At 27.6% G+C, this 17,497-nt stretch overlaps 2 protein-coding genes across 2 annotated transcripts; both read left to right on the forward strand.

The window, feature by feature from the left end:
• Positions 1–5,282: 5,282 nt before the first annotated feature.
• Positions 5,283–6,296, forward strand: LOC136091087 (uncharacterized). The gene has a single exon (XM_065818072.1). It carries the CDS (start codon positions 5,283–5,285, stop codon positions 6,294–6,296), a length of 1,014 nt encoding a protein of 337 aa, XP_065674144.1.
• Positions 6,297–9,189: 2,893 nt separating this feature from the next.
• Positions 9,190–9,564, forward strand: LOC136091088 (uncharacterized). The gene has a single exon (XM_065818073.1). The coding sequence runs from the start codon at positions 9,190–9,192 to the stop codon at positions 9,562–9,564; it is 375 nt and encodes a 124-aa protein (XP_065674145.1).
• Positions 9,565–17,497: the final 7,933 nt, after the last annotated feature.

Below are 17,497 nucleotides of genomic sequence, written 5' to 3' on the forward strand. Positions count from 1 at the left end.
CTGTTGTCATACTTAAACTGCTGTCATGATGCAACTTGTCGGTGTTGTTTTATGACGTTATTTCACGTTGGCTTTTAGTAAACTTTAGTTATATTTAAAAGACATTACAATAGATTTAAAATATTTTAATTAAAAAGAAAAAAAATGTTTCAAGGAGCCAAACTAAAAATATTAAAGATAAAAAATCAAATAGATATAAGTAAATTGCATTTATATAGCTAAATAGTCTTGGCTTATAGTAAATTTTAAAAGCAGTGTTTTCAATAAATTAAACTACCAATTAATTATTTTTAACAAATAGAATGTAGCATCCTATTATGATGATTGGGTAGTAAATCAATTTAACTATATTTAAGTTTAATGGGTGAAAAGCAAATAAAATTTCAATTAAAAAAGACGAAAACAAACCAAATACAAACAATAGTATATTATAAAAAATAAAAATTTACAAATTAAAAGAAATAAAAAAAAGTCACTGAAGAAAAAACGGCAACAAAAAAGTTATAAATATCTTCACTGATAGAAGACATTTACAACCTTTTGGTTGCTGTTTTTTCTTCGGTGTCTCCATTTAAGGGATGGCTCCATTTAAGGGATGGCTCATCCATACCGCCATTACTTTGCCACTTATTGAAGGACCTCTCGGAGAGAGGCCCTGGGTGTTGGGAGCGATATCTTTTGTATTCCTCAAATGTTAACGACTCTAAAATTACAAATAAAAGGATATAAAATTTAAAAATATTTACAATTTTTTTTAATCAAAATATAAAGCATAACCTCACCATTTTCACATGATGAAGAGGATGCTAAAAATAAATTAAAAAAAAGTAAATTAAAAAAAGTTAAACTTGTGAGAAATTTAATTTTAATAAAAATATGAGTAAAATGCAAACAGTCTAACAATGTCATATTTATATTAAATAATTCTTTCACTTATTGCACATATTTCTCCGTAAAAAATATATAAAATTTAAAACACAGCCCTACCAGTTATGCTTCTACCAGACACAAAAGACAAAAAATATACCTCAGAATAATTGATAGAATTATATTTACATATAAATAGATATTTAACTATAATTTTTTTTACCTACTTCCCTCATTTCTTCCATGAAGTTGTCTAAAGTAAAAAAAAAAGATAACTGAAGCTAAAACTAATTAAAACTAAACTAAAATTAACTATAAAGTAAACAAAAACTAAAAAAAACTTTAAATTTTAATATCTATACCTCAGAAGACAAAGGTCAGTTATCCAGTTTTTAGTGAAAATGAGTTATGTATGAGACCTTTTTAATTTTTTCAGTATCTACATAGGTATAAAGACTGTTTTCCTGCAACAATTTGAAAAAAAGTTGGGTCAATATAAAGGGTCTGGTGTCCCCACAATGTTCAAAGGAAAAACGTCTGTAGTTCAGAAATGACTTTTCACTTTTTTTATTTTTAAATTATATTTTATGTGCCTCAAGACAAATTTAATAAGACAAATTAAATAAAACATAAATTTAACCATCAAGAATAACAAAAGCCAATAAAGACTAATTATTTTACTATTTACTCTCTCCTGGACAATTTCTAAAATGTGACAACTGACTTGGACTACTGAGTGTACAGATATAAATGCTTTATTTAACTATACTAATCACATAATTTATACTTAGTTTTTTTTCCAACCCTCCTAAAAGAAAAAAGAAAATAAAGCTTTAGTACTTGAAGTTTTAAAATTCCAGTTACAGTTCAAATAAACAAATTCCTAATAACAATTATTTTAATAGCAAAAACACTGACTTATTTCAGTCTTTAATTCTGTGTCTAAACAATAAAAGCACTGAAATGTATAGACGTTAAAATATCTAGTTAACTTTTTAAAAATAAATTCACTAAACTAATGTAACTAATACCTTTATTAGCTCTCTCTTGATCAACTAAAGAAATAAATTTTAATTAAACTAACTTGAGGTAAAATAATAATAAGTTGTCTTACTGAGAATTTTAAATTTCTTCTCTATTGACAATATAATTTTAAGTATTACCTTAGTTAAGCCCAAGAACTATCAGTTCTTGGGCTTATTGTATAAAAATATAAAAACCTACTGTTTTACTTTTAAGTCAACAACAATATTTTAAAAAACGTTTTAGTTACTTTATAAAAAAATGAAAATCCTTTTAAACATACTACCTCTCTCTTCATTGTTGTCAACTAAACAGAAAAACAAACAAACAGCTGATAGTAAATTTTCCATTTGGTAGTAGATTATTAAATAGACTAAATAGATCAAAGATCTATAATCTGCTCTAACAGTCTACAAGATTATCATTAAACTATAACTATTTTCGACAACTTGGTGTAATTAAACATTGATATATATTTTAAATGACAAAAATTATTAAAATACATTATATAAACATAGAAAAAAGGTAGTGATAGTGGATTTAATCCAAAAATAGAAAAAACCTTTAGAAAAAAGCTTACTGCTTTTAAATCTACAAAAATTTCTAACTTACATTTTTTTATCTACATTTATCTATAATAAAATTTGAATTAATGAATTACCATTATTTAAAGTTGATCCAGAAGCAACTAAAATAAATTATCAATTAAAAAGTTTATTTATATAATCTTGACGATAATGTTGAAATAAACAATATTTATTGCTTAAAAAGTTAAGTAAAAAATGTAATTCAAGTATATTAAAATAAATGTACTAAGTTACCTGTTGTGGCTGGTGCAACTGAAGTTATAACTAAATAAAAAAATATTAAATAAAAAAGCTATTTTATCTATCTTATCTATTTTATCCTGATGATTATGTATAAATAAACAATATTTATTGATTCTTTTTAAAATAAATTAAAAAACATTACTATTTGCTGTAAAATAAAAAAAAAGACATTACTACCACTTGCACTAACTGATGATGCTACCACACCTAAATGCCAAAATTTATTAAAATATATAAAACATATTCAATGCTTTAAAAGAATATTCAAAAGAAGTTTTTAAATCTACAAAATCTAAGTCCTTACTGAGTTCGACCTGTCTGTCTAAAAATAAAAATTGAGATAAAATTATACAATAAAATTACAATACAATAAAATTGCTAATATTACATATGTACATTTGTACATTGATACAATAAAATTGCTAATATTACATTTGTACTCAAATAAAATCTAAATGATAAAACTTACTTAAGTCGCTGTCAGCTAGCCTGTCCAAAAAAAATTTGTATTCATTAATCCTAATCTATAATCTATAAATAAACTTACTAATATAAACCATAAATAAACTCGAACTAATATAAACTATAAATAAACTACTATACACTATATCATTACTAAAAAGGCCTTCAGCTCCTTCTAACTGATCTAAAAAAATGAAACAATACTTGCTTAAAATGATCTAAAAACACTGAAGACAAAACTGAAACACTTTACTAAAAAAGAAACATTGTACTAAAAAAATTTTTTTACTAGTCATTTTAGTTTTAACTTCTTCTAAAAAAAAACAACAGAAAAATAAAAACAACGAATAACAAGCAAATTTTAGTTTTTAAACAATGAACAACATCAGTTCCACTTGAAACTAAAAATTTATCAGCTCTGATCGGCTGGAAGACCTTGCTTGAAAGACCGCATGGAGTAAAGAAACGCTTTTAGAAAAGCCTTGAAAGTTCTTTATTAAAAAAGAAAGTGAAACGACACTAACACTATTGAATTACAGTATTCATATTTAGAAGATTAGATAAATTACAGCATTCATGTTTAGATTGTACTACAAAAACTATTTTACCAGACATTTTATTTCTAACTTCTTCTAAAAAATGAAAACAGGCTATAAAAATTAGAATAATAAAAACAACCAACAACAAACAAACGATTATTTAAATTTTTGTTTTAAACAATGAACAACATCAACTCTTCTTGAGAATAAAAGTACATCATCTCAAATTAGCAAGCTGACTTAACTTGAAAGACCGCATGGAAAATATAACCGCGCATAAAAAAGTCTAGAAACTTCTTAAAAACTAAGAAATAGTGAATTTTACAGAATACAGAACCGTAAATAACAATACGAACAATAGGCAAAACATTAGGCGTAACTATGCGCACTATTCATTACCGTATTAATACATAGATTATATCGCGCCAATGTTGCAATATCAACATTTTGCCCATATTGGCAAATATTTATTTAACAATATTGTCAAAATGTTGACATTGCAATATTGGCGCGATAAAGTTTACAATATTGCGCCAACATTGTTTGCTACTTGGGTGTGTATATATGTATATATATATGTGTGTGTGTATATATGTATATATATATATATATATATATATGTATATATATATGTATCTATATATATATATATATATATATATATATATATATATATATATATATATATGTATATATATGTATATATATATATATATATATATATGTATATATATGTATATATATATATATATATATGTATATATATGTATATATATGTATATACATATATATATATATATATGTATATATATGTATATATATATATATATATATATATATATATATATATATATATATATATATATATATATATATATATATATATATATATAAGTATATATTTGGTTTAACCCCCCATATAGCAAAAATGTTTCCACTAACATAGGAATAGTGTTTTTTAAATTTGTCGATAAGCATATCCCGCACTCTAATAAATGACATAAAATTTTTAATCGAAATACAATTGAAGAAAGCTACATTTGCACAAAAAATATGGAAAGAATTATTAAAGGTCACAATAAAGCTTTGTTAAACAAAAAAGAAATCCTAAATGAATAAACTACAGAAAATTGAAATTGTAAATTAAAAAACAATTGTCCAATGAGTAGAAGTTGTTTATCAAGTAATGTGGTATATAAATATGTTAAATGACAAAATTTTTTTTTTACTAATTTGTAATTTTTTTTTACTAATTTGATTTTTTACTGATTTGTAATTGCTCTGTTCTTTTGAGAACATTGAGCACTCTACTTTGTAGATTACATTTAAAGTTGTTTAAATAAATAAATAAATAAATATATATATATATATATATATATATATATATATATATATATATATATATATATATATATATATATATATATATATATATATATATACAGGGTGTTCGGGATAAATTTGACATATTTATAATTGATTGTATTTCTTGTAGATTAGAAGTGTTAATACACACTACAGGTCATTTAAAAGTTTGAACCCTTCTTCATTCATATACGAGATGTCAGAAAGGATGGATGACTGGAAACCACCTGAATCATTGAAGAGAATAACTTGCATCATGATGATTCGTGCCCGCCATCAAAATAAGGGTATTACGACTGCTACCCAATGCTCCCTGAACACAGTAAAAACAATCAGGTATGAACTAGAGACTTGCAATGGTGACTACGAGGATGTAATAAGAAGAAAGATCCCTAGCAGTAGATCTGATTGCGTTCGTACAGCAGAGTTCCTCGCAAGTCTGCAGGAACAGGTGTTGAAGAACCCTGGAATTGGAATTCGGGCTTTGTCACGTGAAATGAATGTTGCATCCTCTACTATGAAGCTTGCACTCAATGAAGACCTTCGCTACTACTCATACAAGCGCCACAAAGGTCAGCTACTCACAGAAAAGGCCCGTGAAAAATGTTTGATAAACGCGAAGAAACTTCTAAACAAAGTGAAACATCCTGTAGAACCACAAACAATCTGGTTTTTTTCCAATGAGAAAAACTTTTGCCAGGATCAAAAACACAACACGCACAATAACAGGTGGCTTGCATGCAGTACGAAGGACATTCCTCGTGTAATGCAGACGAAATTTCCCCAAACTGTGATGGTTTTTGGATGTGTATCCTCTGAAGGCGATGCGATGGCTTCGCATTTTTTCCAAGAGGGCCTCAGGTTGACTTCAGATGGCTACGTGGAGTTGCTGAACACTGTAGTCAAGCCCTGGATAACAAGGGTAGCCAATTGTAGGCCGTATGTATGGCAGCAGGATTCGGCCCCTTGCCATACATCTGTGAAAAGTGAAAAATGGTTGTCTGAAAATTTCTACGACTTCACCAGTCCAAATGTTTGGCCTCCAAACTCCCCAGACCTTAACCCCATGGATTGTTTTGTATGGGGGGCAGTTGAAAAAGACACCAATCGCACTTCCAGTAATACAAAAGCCCAGTTAGTGGATAAAATTAAAACAGTTTTTGAGGCCCTTCCCAGGGAGACTGTAGCATTAGCTTGTTCGAAATTCTGAAGCAGGATTGAAGCAGTGATCGATGCTAATGGTGGTTATTTTGAGTGAATTTTGTTCATAGTATTGAAATTTACTATGCCTGTAATTTGTTTGTCAACTCATTAAATTTAATAGATACAATGAAGATTTTTCTTTTTCTTCCGAAACTGTCAAATTTATCCCGAACACCCTGTATATATGTATGTATGTATGTATGTATGTATGTATGTATGTATGTATGTATACACCCTGCTGTTAAATGCTGTATGTTTTGTATGTATATTTCATCATTAGATATACATTTAACATGAAATTTTTTTTTTCTTATTTATTGCTAAAAAATACTCAATATTTTTAGTCTGATCTAGAATTTGAAATAGTAATCAATTTAAAATAGCATCATTCAGAGTTAACTTGGAGATTGAAACTTTTCAAATTGCATATACTGAATATCTTTTGAATGAACATTATTCATAAGGTTTTATTCAAAGGTTATGTAGTCATATATATGTATATATGTATAAAGGCTCTTTATATAAAAATATACACTGTCCTCCAAAACATTAGCAACCACATAAAAAATGCTTTTTTTCTACTTTAAATACTAATCACAACAATTTTATATTTTTAATTACGCTTTGAATACAAAAAAATGCTTAATATTACATATAAGAAAAAATTATTCTAAAAGGTATTTAAACGCAAAAAGTGTCCCTCTGAAACATTAGCAACTTTTTATAATTACTCGCAAAAACTAACAGAAAATCAGCAGCACAAGTGTGGAAGTAATGCCCAAAGGAAATGTTGTGTTATAATTATTAGTACTTAACCAATGAGAATCAACTAATTGTTAATTTATGTCCAGAAATGAATATGGAGTGTTGCAATTATTACAATATTAATTTAAGATCACGTATATATGCTGTTTTGGATTATAATGGCAGAAAACAAGTACAATTTAGCTTATTGAGAACGTATTGTAAAAGATTACAAGAAAGGAGTCAAACAAAAAGAAATACTCCATTAACAAGTCAATTGTATGTCGAATAATCAAACGATTTAATAAAGGCAGTCTTTTAGAAACGGTATATAAGGGCGGAAGACCACTCAAAACATGTCGTTTCACCGATCGAAAAATTATTCGTCATGTTAAAAAAAATCCTTTTGACAGCGCTAATGATACTGTAAAAAAACTGAAACTTTCCTTGTCTCAAAATACAGTTTGTAGACGGTTACAACTTTCAGGACTTTTAGATCCTACGGTTTAGATCTTACGGTAAGCTTTAGAGCAGCCAAAAAACCTTGCATTTCTCAGAAGAATAAAAAAGCTAGAATTGAGTTTGCGAATTTTCATAGAGACTGGACTATAAATGATTGGAATAGAGAACTCTGGAGCGATAAATCAAAGTACAATTTGAAAGGTCCTGATGGAAATTTAAAGGTACGTAAGACCTAAAGATAGGGGAGAGTGGTACTGAATGGACCTTGTACTGAATGGACAATTTCAAAAATAAAAACTTAACAAGCGGTGAATTGCTTTTTTTTCATTGCATACAGATTTTTTATACTTTAAGTCTCTTTAGTATTTTTTGTTTAACTTTATTCGTAATAATGCATTTATATTTTTATTATGTATTTTTTTAACACAAAAATAATTTTTTTATCTTTTCAATTTATTTCAACTTACACTAAATTTTTAAAGGAAAAGTTAACTATGATTAATAATAATGTTGTAGATATGTATTTTTTACTTTGTATAACATTTGAATGAAGGTTATATAATTTACTGATTGCTTTAATTATATGGGTAGCATGTGCATTTTGATTAGTGTACTGGATGAACCACCATTGATTGTACTGAATGGACCGGTTCATTTTTCTGTTAGAGTATTTATCGCGCTTCAGTATGTTGTAATAAAAAATTATTTGTAGCTTCTACAATAATATAAAAAATAAAGCAATAAAAACAATAATAAATATTTATGCTTAGTTTAATTGCAAATGTTTGAATTGCAATAATTAAATATCGTAAATTACTTGTTCTATTTAAATCACTAAAGTTTGTTGATCATCATATACAAATTAATCTACATTCAAACATGTATATGTATATATATATATATATATATATATATATATATATATATATATATATATATATATATATATATATATATATATATAATAGCACTGATGATTTTTTTTATAATATGGTTAAAAGCAAGTTTTGGTCATTTCAGAACGATTATGAGACATCGTAAAGTAACAGCAGTAAAAGGTGATTGGGATTCCAATAATATTAAAAACTTTATCTGAAAGAAAAGCTGTTGAGATATTTGGAGTCAAATGTTCAACTCTTAAAAGGAGAACTAAAGAAGCTCAAACATCACCAGGCGGTTTAAATAAATTGCAATGTATTCTTCATAGTAACTGTTCTATAAAAATTTTTTCAGTATCAGAGGAACACGAGCCGGTTCAATATTGTTTTGTTTTAGCAAAAATGGGATATGGTTTAAGTCCTATTAAGTTAAGAGCACTAACGTTTGAATATGCTCTCAAACTTGAGAAGAAATTACCGCATTCCCGTCTAGGTTCTGCTAAATCTTAAGAAACAAATAAACATGCTGGTGTAGATTGGTTTAGAGCATTTTTAAGGTGTCATCTAGAACTGGTTATAAAAGAAACAGAGGCAACATCCATTGGTCGAATGTCAGCATTCAACAAACATAATGTCAAAATATTTTATAATAATCTGCGTAAAGTTTTGATTAATTACAAGTTTTCACTGAATAATATACGGAATGTTGATGAGACTGGTATTACTACTGTATAAGTGCTAGAGCCTGTTTTAGCAAAGAGAGGAGAACGGCAAGTTGTGTCTGTTAAAAGTGCAGAACGAGGTATCTTGGTAACAATGTGCAATGCAGTAAATGCAAATGGATCATTAATAACACCATTTTACTTTTTTCCACGTGTTCATTTTAAAGATTATTTTCTGCGAAATTCAATTCCTGGTTCTGTTGGCACTGCCAACATTTTTGGGTGGATGGTGGAATCAACCTTTATGGAGTTGTTTAATCATTTTATAAAAAGTGTTCGACCATCTAAGGCAAACCCTGTGCTATTGATACTAGACAATCATGAGACACATATGTCGATTAACTTCATTAACTTAGCATCAGATAATGATGTAATTGTTTTGACAATCCCACCCCATACATCACACAAACTGCAACCACTAGATATAGCAGTTTATGGACCATTCAAATGCCATTATAATCGAAATTGATAGCTGGTTGGTATCACATCCAGGAAAAACTCAATATATGACATTGCAGAAATTTCTGGAAAGGCTTGGGCAAAAGTATCGATGCCAGTTAACATCATTAGTGGTTTTTCAGCATCTTGAATGAGTCCATTTCAGCCTGATCGATGGAAGGATGAGGATTTTTTTTTTATCTCAGGTTACAAACAGACCCAATCCTGAAAAACTCAACATTATTCCAGTTTCAATAGAAATTAATAAATGTAATTCTGAAGCACTCAACATCGATCCAGTTTCAGTAGAAATAAACAAATCCAATCCTGAAACACTCAACATCAATACAGTTTTAATAGAAATAAATAGAAATGTTAAAGTCAACAAAAAGGTAAGCAATACCCTGAATGTAGAAAGTATACGCCCTTATCCTTCTGCAAAAGCTTGTTTAGAAAAATCCAAAGGTGCTTGTAAAAAGCTCTCCTCTTCGATTCTAACTGATACCTCGAATAAAGAGGCTCTTCGAAATCAACAACTTCAGCGAAATTTAATAAACAAAACCTTTCTGAAAAACAAAGAGATGGTACAAATAAACGCCAAAGGAAACCAAGAAAGAAATCAGTTAACTTTAAATCTCTGAAGTTTCCATTAATGACATATAATGATGAGGATGACGATATTCGTGTTGAAAGAAGTGACAATGGTGTTAAAGATTGTTTAAATATTTGTGAAGTTATTATATCAAATAAAGATTTGTGTGCTATATGTAAAGAAATGGGTCGAGACAACGAAGTGTGGTACCGTTGCAGACAGTGTGCAAGCTGGGCACATGAAGCTTGCACAAGTGCAGATAATACCAGCCAATATGTTTGTGATTATTGTACTTTGACTATCTGATTGGTCTATAATTGTATTAAGTAATTCAACTTGTTTTAATTTTTAAGTCAGAAATATCAATATCTCAACATACCGTTCTCTTGTTTTTAAGCTCCATTTATCACCCTAATTACTTTGCATAGTGTAACTTGCTATTTTTTAAATAAAACAACTAAACTGCTAGTCCATTTAGTGCAAGGGCAGGAAATGGAACACTAAATTGTTTGGTATGGGTCACATTTATAGTATATTTTAACTATGTTATATTTGCGCACTGGCTTACAAATTCCATAATAGTATACAATATACAAGGATAGTTAGTTAAAATATCAATCTTTCCTCCTAAATTAATTTATCTACCATAGTTTTAACAATATAGACATTGATCTTATTTTTAAAAAAAGGCTTATTTTGTGCTCCATTCAGTACAATCAAAAGTACTGAATGGACCACTAAACAATTTGGTACGGGGCACATTTATTGCACATTTTAACTATGTTCTGTTAGCGCATTGGTTTACAACTTTTAAGGATAGTTTGTTAAGATATCAATCTTGTCTTTTGATTTAAAATATTCGCCATAGTTATTGACAATATGAGAAAATATTGAGTTTATAAAAACGGCGAATTTTATGGTCCATTCAGTACCACTCTCCCCTAAACACACAAGAGGAACAATAAAGCATGGTGGTTGAAAAAGTGCAATGGTTTGGGGTTGTTTTTCTGGTTTTAGTGGAGTTAGAACTGTTTAACGAATAAATGGCATTATGGATCAGTATGTTTATCGTGATGTTCTCAAGGAAAAAGTGGTTCCTTATACTGATAATATGCCTCTTTTATAGACATTTCGACAAGACAACGACCCTCAAAACACCTCTAAACTCGTTAAAGAATGGTTTGAAACAAATCAAATTAAAGTAATGAAATGGCCAGCTCAATCACCTGATCTCAACCCGATTGAAAACTTATGGTACCAATTTGAACTATCCCTAAAACACAAAGGATTCAAAAACGCCGATGAGCTATATAAAGCTATTGAAACCACGTGGAATGAGATTACATAAGAAAAAATTAATAAACTCGTACAGTCTATGCCGAGAAGATGTTCTTTGATCCTACACAGTATAGGATATGCCATTAAATATTGGTATTAACATTTTTTAGGGTAGTTTTAAAAAAGTTGCTAATGTTAGGAGGACCACGTTTTTGGCGTTAAAATACCGATACAAACAAAAATTAACGTTTATTTTTTTTTTGAGTAGTCTTATTCTGTTAAAACCTTTTTTCTTAAATGTAACACTAACCAATTTTTTACATTTAAAGCGTAATTAAAAAAAAAAATTGCTGTAATATGTAATCAAAGTAGGAAATTCATTTTATTTCATTGGGTTGCTAATGTTTTGGAGGACAGTGTATATATAATTTTCTTTATTTATATGAACTCTACTAGTACAACTTACACACACACGCATATTATATGGGTGTGTGTGTGTAAATTATACATAAACATATATATATATATATATATATATTTATATATATATATTTATATATATTTATATATATATATATATATATATATATATATATATATATATATATATATATATATATGTTCATTTGTGTATATGTACACATTTATAAACGTAAATAATAATAATGACAATATATATATATATATATATATATATATATATATATATATATATATATATATATATATAGGTATGTATATTATTACTATTTTTATGCAGTACTTTTTAAATCACTGTTTCATTCACAGTGCTACATTAACTAAAAATAATATATTCAAGCCGCACTATTTAAAAAATTGTAAGTTATATCAACAAAACACGAGAAAAGCGAATTATTTTCTTAAAAGTAGCAAATGCTATAGTGCAGGGCAGAAATCATTGTTTGCGTGCGGTTTAAAATTATGTCATGAAAGAAATGGTTGATTTGTTCAACTGGACTTCAAATAATCAACTTGTTAAATAGTAAAACTCTATCTTGTAAAAGATACTAAACTAACATTAAGTTGCTAAATAAAAATTATCATTTTTTTTAGATATTCATTAAATTATTTATAATATTTTCAATAGTAATAGTAGTATTGATTATAATAACAATGAGTCCATTTTATATTATAATATTAAATTTATGTTGCGATTTTAGGAAACTTATTTACACTTCTACTCTTCGTTAAATTTAAAATTTTTATCAAAAAACAGCAAGTTTTTAATTTTATTTACTATTTCATTGTATGTATCTTTTTTTCCTTAGAAATTTTTAAACTGCAGCTAAACTATTCTTCGTTTTAGTTTATTATTTCTTGGATCAAGACTACTGCTTAGTATTTTTATAACTAGTTAAAAATGAAGTGTAAAATATTATAAAATATATATGACTTTTTGAATAGTAGATAATATATTCAAGTTAATATATAATTTTATGTTTACTCTTTCACACTTCGATTATGTTGATGGCAGATAATTCTCTAATTACCCCGATGATTTCTAATAAATAAGTGGACTGATAGACTAAATAATATTTTTGAAACTACAGAATTAATGGAATCTGAATTGACACGCACTGAATAAAATAACATATTTGTTTTATTTGTTTTCTAGTGTCACGATCATTCACATATGTGCGTCAAATTCAAATTATCTCGAATATATAATTGTTCTTTCTAGATAATTTTATTTCAAGCAGCAATTTTGATGATGCTGTTGTAGGTTTTCAATATATTCGTTTATTAGAAAGTTTTCTCTCTGTTTTGTCTTCAAAGCCAGTTTTAATTGATACACATTACATGATTGTTTCGGTAGTAAATGAAGGGCTCAAGTTTTCTTCTATTCTGGTTATTGAGTTACCATCTTCACGACTTATTATCAATAATTTGACAAATATTTTCTGGTGTCGCAAACCAATCAGAGGCTATTGTAACTGTGTATAAGGTTTCAGAGAGTAACGGAAGAGTTATTAAATGTTACAACTCTTTATGCATGATTAATAAATGATCTAAAAGGGCTCTTAAAATACTTAATAAGTAAAGCTGAAGTTTTTTGTCATCTAATCAAATTTATTCTAACTTTTAAATAGAGGTAGGAGATCATTTGGTCTTTTTCATTAAACATAAATTGCCAAAAATAATTGCGTAAGCGGGCCAATTAGAGTTTTCATAATCCGGAAAATTCGAACACCTGTTTTCTCTATTAAAAATTTTCTAATACCGGTATAGTGCAGAATTTGTATGCAACATCTTAATGTTGCCTACAAATACCGCGAAATACCGATATATAGCAATATTTAACACAATAATTTGATTTTTCAAAATATTATTTTAAAAATACAATCGAACTTTAAATTAGTAAATTCGCTTAGCTTCCAAACATGATGATTAAGTCATTAGCAACAGAAAACGTCATTTTGCTGGAAGTCGGCATGAGATGAATTGTTTTTAGAGCGGCTACCCTCAGCGGCATCACTTGCATTACTTACTAATCACATGTACATAGTTAATAACGGGACTAAAGTTAATAACAAAACAGTGTTTGTATTGATAATATTGAGTATGTACTGAAGAAATAGTTACTTTTTGTGTCAAACAGTAACTTTTTTCTTCAGTCCATGAAAAAGTTATTTTTGAGAAAAACATTTTTAACTGAGCTTTTAAAAGGTACAAAATTTGTCTATAATGATTTTTTTGTGTTGCAAAGCAAAACCTGCATGCATGAACATAAATTTATATTAAAGTAATATAAGAATGTTTTTTTTGAATTCGACCTCAAAAGGAAGATTGTTGCAATAACGTTATGATTCACTAGTATGCATAAAGTGCCTAAATACTTTATGTGAAACTTTTATTGAAAATAAATTTTTTAAATCAGACTCCTCAGAATTTAATCGCTCTCAGGAACCATCATTATTTTGATCACAATAAGAAATTACTTTTTAACAACTTATTAACAAGATATTTAATTTTGGTTTTTATAGTTCTTTGAACTTTTTCCGTGGCTAAAAGCTGTGGGGCCCAAAACTTTTAATGAGATTTGAACAGTTTTATTAAAATATATTTAAAGAAAAAATGTTTTTTTCTTCTTGCGGTAGAGGCCTAAATAATATTTTGCGGGATGAGGAGGGCAAACTTAAAGTTATGCCACAGTAGTTTTTTTTATAGTTTTTAAAGTTGATTATGATTTTATAATCATTATTATATGCAAACAAGTTTTAATCGTAAAACGATTTTTTACGAAACCTATTTAAACTTAAAAAAATACACAATAATTTCGAACAAAATCAGGTCCGAAAATACAATCAACTCTACAGATAAATGCTTATAACTATTTTTATATTACCAAATGGTAATGTAATTCAACTTTTACTTTTTGTTACATAACATATGACGAGAAAATATAATTTTAAAGAAATGTTTACATCATAAAAAAGTTGATTTATACAAACTGGCAGGAGCTCAAAGAAAATACTGTGATTAAAGTCACCACAATCTTTTCAGAGAGCCGCTTTGTGCGCTATCTAATGTAATTCAATTTTACCTTTAAATTTTTTTTTTGATGTTCATATATTTAGGAAATATAATTACAAAGAAACGTTAACATAAAGAAAAAGTTGATTTATACAAAACAGGCAGAGGATCATATAAGATACGGGTGACTAAAGTCACCAGAATCTTTTCTCAGAGCCCAATGCAGGTCCAATAAATTAAAATTGTTAAAAAATTATATATGCAATTCCCATAAAATAAATGGGTAAACGATTTTATAAATTTTTACATTAAATTATGAAGGTAAATAGTACCAATATAAGTTTAGACATTTAAATATGCTAAAAATTCATTTAAATAAACAAAATTTTTTTTAAAATATAAATAGTTATTCTGAATGTAAAAAATTATTTAAAATATAAAGACAGAATTAAACAAAAACAAAAAAAAACTAAGAATATTGTAATAATCATTTAGTAAAACTATATGAAACTTTGGAATGAATAACCTGAGTTTTTATTTTGTAAGTGTGCCTACATAATGTATAGGCGGAATATATTTAACGTTATAAAAAAAATTCATTTAGAGTTGTATGAAAAATATTTTATAACCAAACCCGACTTAACACCGTATAAATTCTATAACTTATATATAATTAATTGGGCCGTAGTGTAATTTGATACTTAGATAAGTTAACAAGATAAGATTTTAGGTAAAATAAAAATCAAAGGTATTAGATAATCTAATAGATAAAAATATAAAGATAATAATAGATGAAATAAAGATAATAAAATAATAGATATAATTGACATGATATCTCTTTGCAGTTGGATTCAAAAAATATTTATACGACGAGCACTTTAGGTTGCAGAAACTCTGAAATAATTCTTTAAATAAATTAAATAGCCGCAGTACTCGAATCACCGAACTTCTATAAACTATCAAACGAACTTTAGGTTTTCAGGGCTTAAGATAAAGTATCTTATTCTTCCTATATATAATCGGATTAAAAATAAATTATATGTTAAAAATTTTTTATCACAAGTAATAACTTTAATTCGTATTTATTCGATTAAATAGTAAAATTGCGGTCTAATTTAGGTAAATTTAGTAAAATAAATTTAGTAAATTTAGTAAAATAAAATAGTAAATTTGCGATCTAATTTTATTTAGATAACTATTTATATCATTTTGGAGTGAAATTATTAAGAGGTTATTAATAATTATTCAGCGATTTATTAACAATCATAATAGCCGTTAACTAGAAATTACTCATTTTATTAATAATTACTTTGGGGATTGTTTACAAATATATGTATTTTTAAAACTTTCTTGGCTATAATAAAAAAGACATTCAGTAAAATTTACATAAAAAGTGTCGTTAATTGTCAGGTATTTATTAAATTCTTGTTCTGCAAAAGAAAAATCAAGATGAAGCTGCATATATTGATAAGACGCCTCAAAATCGACATTCTCATTTATATCCGCTATTACCGTATTAACGTGTTAGGATATTATCTTCTTTAGCTTCTGGATATAGATGTAGTTTGTAATATTCGTTCTTTAAACATGACAATACTCTTCAATAGAATTTATTTGGGGTGAATATGAGGGCAGATGTCCGTATTCATTATTCTTATCCCTGAGAAATTGAGTTATCAGTCATGTTTTGTGAAATCTTACATTGTCCATGATAAGAATTTTATTTTCAAAATATCTTGTTTATAATATCGCTTGAGAAATTCTTATAAAGTTTCAGTGTTAAAAGGGCCTTCAATAATTAAATGGTTGAAGATGGTTATGGTTATGACTGATATTAGTGCAACTAAATTGATATTGCGACTTTTGTTTGCAGTTACTGTTGTAAATGCAGTTGGCTCTGACTGATATTAATGCAAGTACGCTGTCATTGCGACTTGTTTGCAAGAACAGTTGTAAATGCAGGAGTGTTTTTAGGTGAATTTCGGAATTTTGGTCTTGACTGTAAGTTAAACCCGGTTTCATCCAAGAATAACATTTGAGAAGAGTCATTTTCTATTTTATAGTATAACTTTTTCTCTCACTAATTATTCTTGATTAACAGGTGACAGAGATCTTTTGCTTGTAATTTCAAGCCTCTGATTGTATCACGATAGAGATGGGTTGAAATATAGTCATTCCATTTTCTCGAAGCTTCCTGTCCATTTCAATTTGCGTAAGCAAATTGTCATCTTTACGATTCAGATAACAACATCATACCACGAGAGTTGGAACTTTGCTTAGGGCCACTTATCTGTAGGAGGTTCAAACAATTACTAAGATTGTTCCTAATTGATATTATAGCCTGCTCTTATCTAACGGCTGATACTCTCAAATCCGTAGCATTGGCAATTTGAGCTATACTTTCCCCTCTGTCCAGTGTCATTGTTATTTGTTTAGTTAATGTAGATGAAATTGGTACTCTTTTTAAAGTTTCTCATTTAAAAATAATCAAGTAGCACATATGTATATTTGACTTATCCCAATAGGGTAGGAACTGCGAAAAGGTCCTTAAGCACATTAAAACACATATAAGGACAATGTTGGCGCCAATCATTTTGTC

This window comes from Hydra vulgaris, chromosome 14, assembly GCF_038396675.1.
Source record: "Hydra vulgaris chromosome 14, alternate assembly HydraT2T_AEP".
Classification (NCBI taxonomy): Eukaryota; Metazoa; Cnidaria; class Hydrozoa; order Anthoathecata; family Hydridae; genus Hydra; species Hydra vulgaris.